This window comes from Telmatherina bonti (assembly GCF_933228915.1).
Source record: "Telmatherina bonti genome assembly, chromosome: 15".
In the NCBI taxonomy this organism is placed as follows: Eukaryota; Metazoa; Chordata; class Actinopteri; order Atheriniformes; family Telmatherinidae; genus Telmatherina; species Telmatherina bonti.
In genome coordinates, this window is record NC_136613.1 from 33,277,704 (window position 1) to 33,290,203 (window position 12,500).

General features: G+C 42.6%; 1 protein-coding gene across 1 annotated transcript in view; it reads right to left on the reverse strand.

The window, feature by feature from the left end:
• Window positions 1-12,500, reverse strand: part of LOC306766917 (signal transducer and activator of transcription 1-like) — a gene marked incomplete at both ends in the record, with an annotated part of 15,061 nt that overhangs the window by 2,146 nt on the left and 415 nt on the right. Inside the window, 17 exons of the mRNA XM_079254775.1 lie at window positions 739-915; window positions 1,214-1,353; window positions 1,884-1,960; window positions 2,465-2,505; window positions 3,754-3,889; window positions 3,961-4,062; window positions 4,207-4,290; window positions 6,078-6,168; window positions 6,562-6,621; window positions 9,762-9,854; window positions 9,931-10,092; window positions 10,174-10,325; window positions 11,779-11,867; window positions 11,954-12,032; window positions 12,113-12,193; window positions 12,271-12,366; window positions 12,450-12,500. The exon at window positions 12,450-12,500 is cut by the window's right edge and continues 94 nt beyond it. Coding sequence (XP_079110901.1) covers window positions 739-915; window positions 1,214-1,353; window positions 1,884-1,960; window positions 2,465-2,505; window positions 3,754-3,889; window positions 3,961-4,062; window positions 4,207-4,290; window positions 6,078-6,168; window positions 6,562-6,621; window positions 9,762-9,854; window positions 9,931-10,092; window positions 10,174-10,325; window positions 11,779-11,867; window positions 11,954-12,032; window positions 12,113-12,193; window positions 12,271-12,366; window positions 12,450-12,500 — 1,711 coding nt within the window. The remainder of the gene's footprint in view (window positions 1-738; window positions 916-1,213; window positions 1,354-1,883; window positions 1,961-2,464; window positions 2,506-3,753; window positions 3,890-3,960; window positions 4,063-4,206; window positions 4,291-6,077; window positions 6,169-6,561; window positions 6,622-9,761; window positions 9,855-9,930; window positions 10,093-10,173; window positions 10,326-11,778; window positions 11,868-11,953; window positions 12,033-12,112; window positions 12,194-12,270; window positions 12,367-12,449) is intronic.

Genomic DNA, 12,500 nt, shown 5'->3' on the forward strand with positions numbered 1-12,500 from the left:
GACTACAGTTGACTCTTTTTATTTACATTTATTAATTTATCAATATAGAGATACAGTTGTGTAAAATCTGAAAATAAAGTATTGTATCAAAACTGTGCAATTCAGAAGTTATCCAGAAAAACACTCAAAGAACGTAAACCTCTGCCAAGGCCTTTAAAAAGTTCCTGGATCCAAACTGTGATCTGGATCACCACCAAAATTAACTTAGTTCTTCCTTTTCACATTTCTAACAAGTCCTGAAAATTTAATGAAAATCCGTCCATAACTTTTTAAGTTAAATTGAACACAAACAGACAAACAAATAAAGCCAGTAAAAACATAACCTCCTACGCGGAGGTAATCATGCTACCATGTAAAACTCTCTTTGTGAAGCACCAAGATCATATTTTTCCATAAACACCTCATAGGAGTAAAATTTATCATTTGCATTTAGTAGATTATTCACTGTGTTAACATTATTTAGTGTTTTGTTTGTGTGTAAAATATATGCCTTGCTCCACAGAAAACAGTTATGTGGGGAAACTACGATGACTCTGCAGCAAGACTCAAAAGCAGAGACCCATCCAATATGGCGGCGATGCTGGTTCACTCTCCAGCGCTCAATGAGGCGTCTATGTATCGATGATGTCTGTGCAAATGCATATGAAATCATTCAATTGAGCTTTATTTGTACAGTACCGATTCACGACAAAGTCATTTAAATTCTATCTGCAGAATAAGTAAGTTCTGAAACAATACCAGGGACTTTGTAGTAACGTGCGAAGGCAGTGTCTTTGGGGATGTCGGGGTAGAGGTAGAGCAGAGGATTGCTGTTCTTTCCAGGAGCTGTCAGAGTGTAGTTGTTAATGGTGTCTGGCAAAGACAAAACCGACAGCTCTTTCTTAGTGTAGGGCATCACTGCATGCACGCAAGCCTCTGCGGGGAAACACAAACACACCGATGAGCATGTAAACACAGGAAGACAACAGCTGCAGATGGACATCACTGTCCATTTTTAAAATCCATCTGACAACTCTTAAGTTGCTGTTTTAACGTTGTTTATGTGTAGTGTACACACATTGATTCAGCTTTTGTTGTGGTAAAGTGCTTTATAAGTGAACATGAGTTGAGAGGGAAAGTGTGGAATGCCTGCGTGACTTTAATGGTTTTAGTTGCTGTAACTGTTTATATAAAGCTTTTAAATTAGTCCAAACACACACATTCAGAAACATACCCCCGCTGGAGTGGTCAACCCAGCTGAAAGTGATGGCTCCGTCTTTGTTGCTCTCACTGAAGCGGATCAGAAAGGTTCCGGAGGGTTTGTTCTGCAGCAGAAACTTTGTCCTTTGCCTGCTCACAAAGCCCATGATGAACCTGAACGTAAAACCCAGAACAGGACAAACGCAGAGTTTACTGCAACCTAAAGCTCTTCCAGTTGCCTTAACCGTCAGTCCCAGGTAAACCACACAAACTGCAGTAGCTGCATTTTTTTTAAAAATGATGGCATACTGTAAAACCTGTAAATTAAAAACCAAATAATTTCCAAATCTTAACTAATATTATTATAAAGGACAGTAGGATCCAAATCTGGTGGACCAGATCTTACTGTCACCAGTTGCAGACCACTGCTTTAGAGCCTCTTGTTGCCCTTTTCAACCTCTTTCAGATGAGTTGCTGTCAACAAATTTAGGATGAACATCATGAAATATTTTACTACAAACGCCCCGATATCAACTGATCTGATGTGGTAAATGTAATTCATACCAGCAACAGCAACACAGCCTCCTTCTGACTGAAAGCAGACTGAAAACTACCTGATTCCTTTTAAAAAAGCTTTTTAAAGGGAATCTTTCCAAACCATAAATAAATTAATAACCTGCTGGCGAGATGATATTATTTCTTACCCATCCCGCCAAAGATTAGCCAAATGTTTTCTGATCAAATCCAGAACACCGTCAATCCAAATCCAGGCATCTTCATCCTGCCATGCAAACAAGTTTCATGTCAACACACGTGCATAATGTGTGCACAGCATATAGAAATGCTTAATTAAGCACCTAGCCTGATGTGACTGATAAGCCACCTCCTACATCAGCAGCGTGACCGTTCAACATGTCTATTCAGAACACTTATCTGCTGCATTTATATCTAGACAATTAAAATAAAGAAAGTGGTTCTGTCACATTTACAACCGTAAAGATATGATGAAATATTGCTACATGATGAACTTTGAGCTGTTCTCTAGTGAGATGTCAGAAAAAGAAAATACTAACAATACTAAAAGTCATTAGTACTTTATTGTATAAATGGGTAGAATTGATTCCTGATTGGTCAAATTTGTCCTAAACATCAAAAGATTTTGTTTGAAAAAAGAAACTTTCTACATTTCAGGGTAATCTTTTTATGTTTTCAGTGATGACTTTCAGTTAATCTCTAATTTACTGGCACATATAAATCCTATATGAAGCAGCTTGGTAGCACTCACCTTGGAGAACTTGCTCCAGTGCACCAGACCATCAGCATTGCCTGGAATAAAACCAATGGTTACATTTCTAATGATAAAACAGAAAATAAAACCTCAGCTTTATCAAATGAAGAGCAAAAGGATCCTATTTAGTCAATGAAAACTTTGACCACTGATTTTCTTCTTTAACTTGATAAATAAACGTATATGTGGTGTATATATACGGGATAATGCCCAATGAGGTGTCCATTATCAGAAATTAATGGACGACACACAGGCGTGAACTGTCCGATACAAAGCTGAGAGGTCATGCCAATTTCACAGCGATCTTCAAAAATTAAAAAAGGTCTGTGCTGTTCGCGTTTAGATTTTTCCACGGCCAAATTATTTTTGTGCTATTTTAGAAATCAAAGAAAGAAAGACTTTTTTTTCCTTTCTCCCTTTTCTACTCTGGTTATTGTTCAGCCGATGGTCTAAATTAACCTGAGAAAATAAAATAACTTAAAAACTGGAAGACCAGATAGATTCATTATTAACCATGGGCTGCTGTTTGACATAGTCTTTCCAGATATTCTTTCTGCTTTCTGTTTCTGTTTATATATATATATATATAAAATCAAAATCTTAAACTTGGCCAGCATGTTACAATTTCCTGACATATTTTAATTATATGGTTCAGTTAAACCAGCTGTCCCATTACTTCAGTGTGGAACAGACTGAGATAAAAGTTACAAACCAGCCAACATGTTAATGACAGTGAAACATATACACACACACACACACACACACACACACACACACACACACACACATAAAATAAAATACTTCATGGGTTACATAAAATACTGGTATATGTCATTTAATCCTTAACGAAGGAAAGTATCTCTGTTCCTCATAATGCACATTTTAAAGACTGTTTATTTTATTTCTGGTGTATATGTGCTCATTCTCATTGCAACAGAAACTATTTAACAAAAACTAAACAAAGGTGACAAAATGTCCATCTTGTGTTCTATAAAACACCCAAAGTATTTTACAAGGATTCCCAAGAACTCACTTCAATGCCAAGAAATCCAAATGATGAGAAATCAACTTTGTTATTACACAACAAAATAAATATCTTTTAGTGACTTTATTCTCATGCAGAACTCATCGTTCAGACTGTTTTCAACTAAAACACCAGTGATCACACCATTACTAAAAAGGAGCAGCTTGGGCACTAAACCCTAACCCACACCCTTTTTTCTTTAGTAAAAAGCTGTTTTCTACAAATGTACAAAATACAAAATTACAAAAGTGTTAAAACTCACCAACAAGTTTGTCTCTCAGCATGAAGAGCTGGTCTTCATCGAGCTCTCGCTGCCCGACAGACAGAAACTGCCAGCTCAGGACCTGAGAGAGCTGCTGCCAGGGGATTGGTGGAGGGTTGGGAAACAGCGACAGGTTCTACACAACAGAACCACTTTAATACAACTTGTGAAGAACTGCATCAGTCTTTGCAGAAGATCTTTATTTACCATGGGTGTGCCAGAGGACAACGTGTTCCACCACATGATGGAGGCCCAGGCACTGGGAACCTGATTAGTGCTGGAGATGACCACCACAGGTAGAGAACTGGTCTGCACCAATACAAAAGGAGAGAGGTCAATAACATTACATTTCTTCTAGTAAATTTAACTGATATTTTATGTCTAGCATCAAGAATTTTTCTATTCTGCACTCCACTGTGGGTATGAAATGCCAGAAAGTTGAATGGTGCTCACCTCAATGTTGAACTTTAGTCCAGCAAGCTGCAACTCCGTCACAAACCAGATGGTGTGGAGCTCCTCAGTCACTCCCACACGACTCTGTTACACAGAAGAGGAACGTTTAAAGCAGCAGTAATGAACTTTGCTACATGTTCTCAGTGAGGCACCACCTAACCACAGATAATTCCAGATCCATTTACATCCTGTCTCTTCTCTCAGCTCTCTCCATTCTGTAAAATTCAGTCTAATGTGATCAACCTGAAAATAATAATAAATATATAATAATAACTAGAAAAGCATTCGGAGAGCGCAGACCTCCACCAAGAATATTGTGATTAACACCCAACATAACTTCAAAGTGATCCAGAATCCAGGATCTCTTCCGGATCTCGACCAAAATTTAATCATTGGTTCCTTGTGTGACCCCTGACATATCCTGAAAATTTAATCAAAATCCATCCATGACTTTCTGAGTAATGTTGCTAACAGACAAACTCAAGGGCGAGGTGTTCAGGTTTCTGGTAGCTGATTACCATGGGTCAGTCTAACTAGATTTGTCACCAGGACCTTACATGATTTTCTTGTGCTGTTTGAGTCTGAGGCACATAAAAACCAAGCTAGGTGTATCAAAGTAAGACGCTTTTTTATCATGCATTTATCTCCAGCTGGTGTTTGGGAAAAAAAACACAGTCCAAACTGGATTTGTTGGAATAAAATTTTATACTTGCTATGTTTACATGAGAGTTTTAATTCCTGTTTAATTCCGAATTAAAGTTAATTCCGCTTTAAACTGATGAAAAACGACCATGTAAACACTTAATTTCTAATGCTAATTTCTATTTGGGATTAAACCTAATTCCGATGTAAGTGGCTGGTTTATCTGCATTTTAATTCCAAACTATTTAATTCCTCTGTCATGTAAACCTTCATTCCGCTCTAAGTTAATTCCAGTCGTTCTGAGCATGCTGGTTAACTTGTCCTGTCCCGATGACACGCGTTGTTTTACCTCCCGTGTTTGGTGGTCTATCTTTCTTCTCCTCCTCAGTTGCTTCAAAAAGTGAAGTAGTATGCTCGTATTGAGCTGCTACTTCACCTTTATAATAAAAATAGCGGCAAAACTGGTACTTATTATGTAGTTTTTACAAGTAATGACAGAAAAGGCGAGAAGCAGGGAGCTAACTTAGTTTATTTCCAGTATCCGTCATACTTCATGTGCACCCTCTGTCCAATCAGAACCCTTCCCAACCCGCCGCTCTGAAGAGGAATTAAGTAAGGACGTGATTCATACAAACATTCATTCTGAATTGTTATTGTTATGTGAACTTGTAGGAGAATGCGTTCATTCCGAATTGTTTAATTCCGAATTATTAATTCCGAATTTAAAAACGTTATGTAAGCATAGCCACTGTAAAGAAAAAAATTAGCAGCTGTGGTGCCAGAAAAAAGCTGTGCAACCAGAAGCACAAGAGCGCAGCCGTTGTGTTTTCCTCTTTTACCAGAGATTGGGGGGGGGGGGGGGGGGGGTTCTTAAGAGTTAGAAGCTCTAATAAAAACATCCCGGATCCAGACTATGATCCGGATTAACCCCAAAATCTAATTACTTTCTTTTTTTTTAATTCCATTTCTGAGATTTCCTGAAGATTTAATCAAAATGATGACAGACAGGCTGTCTGACAAATGATCCCAAATGTTTTCTCTTACCTCACACAACCCTTTATTTCTTGGTCTTGTTTCTTTGAGTGACTAAAAAACAAATTTGTAAGAAAACAAGAGTACATCCTTAGCTTCATTGCTTTGAGAGAATGGGTTGGCTCATTAAGTGACCTGATCTGCACACATACTGAAAATGAATTCATTCTTCTTCAGGTGTGAAAGGACAATCATACCATGTGATTAAATTCTGCGATCAACCCTTCACCTGCTGTGTCCTCGTCAAACACCTTACTGTCAGCCTTCTTAAAGTCAAAGAGGCGAAACCTACAACAAACAACAACAACAAGACTGTTTTCTGTTGCGCAGCAGTATTTTCAGCTAATGTGTTGCCATGGAGATCTTGGTTTACTTACCCGTTGACCGTACTGGTCTGTTCAACATCCCTTGTTAAGAGGGGAGAAAGTAAAACAAACTGACGTTAATCAATCATGCAGGAACTCTGTAACCTGCATCCCGAGTATGACGACATGTTACGTTACATCCCTGTTATGTTCATTCTAAATATCTGCTACAACTGTACGTACATCTGTTTGATTGCCATTATTTCAGAACGACTGTGTATATCATCGCATTTAAATCTGAAAAATGAATGTTTCTTTTTACAGTAAACTGTACTACATGTTATAAGAGGTTCATGTGAGAGAGACTTGGACTTACTTGTCAAACACAGGTTTGACTTTGAGCAGGAACTTGAATTCAGGAAGGTTTGCCAAGAACCTGGAATCCAAATGAAAACAGGCAGATTTAGCATGTTAATATTTCTCTCAGAAATATTTGATACGGCCCTGTGATGGACTGGCGACCGTCTGACCTGGTGTACCTGCCCCTCGCCCAGTTAAAGCTGGGATAGGCTCCAGTGATAGCTGGGATAGGCCCAGTGATAGCTGGGATAGGCCCAGTGATAGCTGGGATAGGCCCAGTGATAGCTGGGATAGGCTCCAGTGATAGCTGGGATAGGCTCCAGTGATAGCTGGGATAGGCCCAGTGATAGCTGGGATAGGCTCCAGTGATAGCTGGGATAGGCCCAGTGATAGCTGGGATAGGCTCCAGTGATAGCTGGGATAGGCTCCAGTGATAGCTGGGATAGGCCCAGTGATAGCTGGGATAGGCTCCAGTGATAGCTGGGATAGGCCCAGTGATAGCTGGGATAGGCTCCAGTGATAGCTGGGATAGGCCCAGTGATAGCTGGGATAGGCCCAGTGATAGCTGGGATAGGCTCCAGTGATAGCTGGGATAGGCCCAGTGATAGCTGGGATAGGCTCCAGTGATAGCTGGGATAGGCTCCAGTGATAGCTGGGATAGGCTCCAGTGATAGCTGGGATAGGCCCAGTGATAGCTGGGATAGGCTCCAGTGATAGCTGGGATAGGCCCAGTGATAGCTGGGATAGGCCCAGTGATAGCTGGGATAGGCTCCAGTGATAGCTGGGATAGGCTCCAGTGATAGCTGGGATAGGCCCAGTGATAGCTGGGATAGGCCCAGTTAAAGCTGGGATAGGCTCCAGTGATAGCTGGGATAGGCCCAGTGATAGCTGGGATAGGCTCCAGTGATAGCTGGGATAGGCCCAGTGATAGCTGGGATAGGCCCAGTGATAGCTGGGATAGGCCCAGTGATAGCTGGGATAGGCCCAGTTATAGCTGGGATAGGCCCAGTGATAGCTGGGATAGGCCCAGTGATAGCTGGGATAGGCTCCAGTGATAGCTGGGATAGGCTCCAGTGATAGCTGGGATAGGCCCAGTGATAGCTGGGATAGGCTCCAGTGATAGCTGGGATAGGCCCAGTGATAGCTGGGATAGGCCCAGTTATAGCTGGGATAGGCCCAGTGATAGCTGGGATAGGCCCAGTGATAGCTGGGATAGGCCCAGTGATAGCTGGGATAGGCTCCAGTGATAGCTGGGATAGGCCCAGTGATAGCTGGGATAGGCCCAGTGATAGCTGGGATAGGCCCAGTTATAGCTGGGATAGGCCCAGTGATAGCTGGGATAGGCTCCAGTGATAGCTGGGATAGGCCCAGTGATAGCTGGGATAGGCTCCAGTGATAGCTGGGATAGGCCCAGTGATAGCTGGGATAGGCTCCAGTGATAGCTGGGATAGGCTCCAGTGATAGCTGGGATAGGCTCCAGTGATAGCTGGGATAGGCTCCAGTGATAGCTGGGATAGGCCCAGTGATAGCTGGGATAGGCCCAGTGATAGCTGGGATAGGCTCCAGTGATAGCTGGGATAGGCTCCAGTGATAGCTGGGATAGGCTCCAGTGATAGCTGGGATAGGCCCAGTGATAGCTGGGATAGGCTCCAGTGATAGCTGGGATAGGCTCCAGTGATAGCTGGGATAGGCCCAGTGATAGCTGGGATAGGCTCCAGTGATAGCTGGGATAGGCTCCAGTGATAGCTGGGATAGGCCCAGTGATAGCTGGGATAGGCCCAGTGATAGCTGGGATAGGCCCAGTTATAGCTGGGATAGGCTCCAGTGATAGCTGGGATAGGCTCCAGTGATAGCTGGGATAGGCCCAGTGATAGCTGGGATAGGCCCAGTTATAGCTGGGATAGGCCCAGTTATAGCTGGGATAGGCTCCAGTGATAGCTGGGATAGGCCCAGTTATAGCTGGGATTGGCTGGGATAGGCTCCTGCTTCCCTCAAACCGGACTAAACACTTAAGAAAATGGATGAATGAACATTTAAGCTCTTTTGTTTCCTGCCCCCTGCAGGAAATGACATATCTAAGTATTTTGTCACCGCTACGAGGGCTGTATGCATCGTCTTGACATGTGACATTACTAAAGAAGTTACTACAGGCATTCACCTGGAACACAGTAGCGGGTCACCGGATACATTTGTCTGTCTGGAACCCAGTACTGTCCCACTTGTTCAGTACAATTCAGCACCTCTTGCATCTGTATGTGTGATGTAATTATTACGCATGTGCAGCGCACAACAGTCGCTATGATGAGCCTGTATTCTACACCTTTTTCTTTTTTATACACATGTTGTTTTTGTGGCCCTGCGATGGACTGGCGAGCTGTCCAGGGTGTACCCTGCCTTTCGCCCACAGACGGCTTGGACAGGTTCCAGCTTCCCCGCGACCCTGAATTGGATTGAGCGGTTTAGAAAATGAATGAATGAATGAATGAATGAATTTTGTTTTTGTTTGCATTTTCCTTTTATGATTGTCATAATGATTATTATATTACTTTTACTACTCTGGATAGATGTCCCAAAAGGTGCGGAGCTGTTATTAGTAAATGCTGATACTTACACACACTGTAACATTAGTGCTCAATAAACAGAAATAAAACTAGATCCTCCTAAAAAAAAAAACAATATTTTTAATGAAAACCAGCATCAGCCAAGTGAATCATCCTGCAGCGAGTAAAGTAAAGACTGAACAGGTAGGAGGCACTGTTTGACTTTTCCAGGTGTTTTTATAGAAGTGTTATGCAGGTAAATATTTCAGGAAGCCGGTGTTGCTCAGAGTCCAGAGTGATGAGTAATAAGCAACATAAATTCTGCACACAACGGATTACAGCTACAACAAATTCAGTTTTGACCAGATTTGCTTTGTATACGCTTTTTCACCCTTAAAACAGACAGAAAAGGCAAAAAAATGTAATGAAAAGGTTTTTGTATCACAAGCAGCTGATTTCTGGACTAATTAGATAATTCAAATGATCATGTAGATGTCACAATCTGATACTGTTTACCAGACAACATCTGGTTATGACAAATCTGAATAAAACCCCACATTTCTCCCAAATACCTCGCTGGACCTCCATCCATCCATCCATCCATTGTCTGAACTACTTATGAACCAGGTAAAACCAGGTAAATCCTGTTTGTTTCACTGTATAATGACAGCCTTACCTTACAGTCATCGTAAAACGGATGCCAGTCTTCAGTATTAGAGCTCGATGTGGGAAATTGTGCATGGCCGGTTGTTTCTCCACCACCAGCGCGCTGCAAAGCACAGCAGTCTACGTCAGCTTTACATCTATGTTAACATATAAAACAGGATCATCAGCTCACGTCTCACTTTGTGAGGAGTTTTGTGATCAGGGACAAAGTAAATTTCTGAATTTCTGCCGTTGAGGCAGCGAGGCTGGAAGAATCAGTGCTGCTGTATTTGTTGTTCTGCTCTTGCAGTTTGAGGAGCTGTTCCTGCACCCCGAGCAGCATCTCAGCAACAGTCGTAAACCTGCAGGTGGAGCACTGGGTCAGAGCCAAAAACATTAGGACTGAGATATGCAAAGTCAAGATGATCCAAATTCATTGTTACCATTTCTGGAGGTGATCCAGAGAGGTGTCCACTGGACCTCCGATACAGGCCAGCTGCTGGCGGCGCCTCCACTCAGGCAGCTCCACGTCAGCCAGAGTTGTCACCATCTGGGATGCCTGGTTGGAAATATTCACCAGCAGCTGCAGCACGATCTGCAAGACCAACAACAAAAGGTAAATTCACAACACAAAGCTGCTTCAGCTTTTACAGGAAACGACCACTTCTCCAGTTTGCAACCTGTCTGGGATCCAGCCTGACTGGGATCCAGCACAAAACGCAGAAAAAAAAACATGAGATGCTCTCTGAATCTCAGGAAGCAACCATAAACCGTATATGAAAGATGGACAAAGTGAAGCATAACACTGCAGATCCCCCTTCATCCACTAGGGGCTGCAAAAGAGAGCGAATCTCCATAGACTCCCATGTTAAAAAGACCAACTTCACAGCAGAAATAAACATGTTGACAGCAGAAATAAACATGTTTACATCCTGGTACAAAAATCCATTTTCAGTTTAATAGGTCAGGTTTACCTTCATGACAACTATCGGGGGAGTGAATTTTTTTCTAACTCGCCCGTTTAAAAGTAATTTAATCTCGAAGTTCTGCATATTTAGGGGCGTGTCCTTTTGATGGACAGGTACCTTATCTCCCGCTTCAAGTCAGAAGAATGTAGAACAACCGCGGTTTTTAGCCGTTTAACAACGTGACTTAGCTTTAGCTCACTTTACCTCCGTTAGCTGGTTAGCTCCTGTTATCTCTAGGTTAGCTCGGTTAGCTCTTAGCTACAGAAAGCTCGGAGTTCACTAATTGTCAATCATTCACCATGGCACTCACAGCCCCCCTCTCAGCTCCAGCTCTTTGACCATATTTGTATTTTCCAGACGAGACGACACGCATGACCCTGCCAAAGATGGTGACGGTAGGTACCGCCCACCGAGCTTCAATTCAGCTTTTCAGAAACCTACGGGTGACGTCAAAGAGGCTTTGTCCGCTTTCATATACAGTCTATGGAACCAACATCTTACTCACAGTAGTAAAAAGTTACTTTGATTTGACAAGAGGAGGAGAAGCACTGAGAGATGGCAGACAGACACCAAGAAAAACCCCAAAAGGCCCAGTAGCCCAGCCAGTAACCAGCTCCATGCCACATCCTATTTAGAATCCTGGAAACAAACCATTTCACTGAAGCGATGTGTAACTGGGAGTGCTTTGTACGATGCCCATAAGACTGACTGATGAAGACGCAGAAAGCGTCGAAGGTTCGTCTTTAAGCCTGCACAGTCAGGCTGTGATTCCTCAGTGAGCTGCAGCTCTTTCTCCTTGTCGTAAGCAGAGTGTGTCTGTGACGGTAGCACGGGAGGAGTGTGAAAAGCCCACGGAGATTCTGGTCCACCTCTTCAATCCCACAACACATCCTGCGATGAGGAAGCAGGGTCTGAGGACTCGGGTATGGCTTCCTTCTTTCCGGTGCTGAGGTTGGGATGATGGTTAAAAAGCTCCTTGTGGGAGGACAACATCCCCCTGTTGCTATGACTACAGGGGGGATCACACCTCTGCGGTAAGGTCTGTTCAACAACTCTAAATGTGACGTGCATTACCAGTACCTGCTTTGTGCGTGTGATGAAGTTTGCCCGCTTGAGACACTCCTCTTCTATAACAGCCTGGGAGCGGGCCAGTCCGATATCCTGCTCCACTGGTGATAACAGATGATGTATATTTGTCAAACCAACTCGGCACGCACCAAACACGCCACACTCTTCTGTACATTTCCTGTCATACCTCTGTCCTGCCAGGTCATCTGTATGAAGTCAAGGTTTTCATGAAGGCTCTCCAGTGTCTTAATTTCCTTCTTTGCTTCCTGTATTTGAGAAAAATACCATCAATTATGAGGCAAGTTCTCTTTCGGGTGGCAAAGGAAACTCCAGTGTGAGAATTTACCAAAAATAGTATCTTCAGTTCAGCAACTTCAGCGTCCAGCTTTCTCCGCTTCTGCTGCATGCCTGGATCGCTGCATCCCTGCTGAAAGGGAAGACATTTCCGTCATGAAATCAGAAATGTTTGACAAGCACATGGGTGTGCTTGCAATGTCTTCTCACCTCTGCAGGAGTGGCGGAAGTTAGGATCTTTTTTTCCTCCTTCAGGCTTTCAGAAACAAGTATGGCCAAGTTGATTGGCTTATCTTGGAAATGTTGCTGAGAAAGGTATAATTCACATAAATGTAGAAGAAGAAGTCAAGGAAACAAGACATGATTGTGCTTAAAACACTGCCGCCTACCAACAAGTAGTGCTTCATCGCCAGGAAATCTGGTCCCTGCAAGATGTTTTT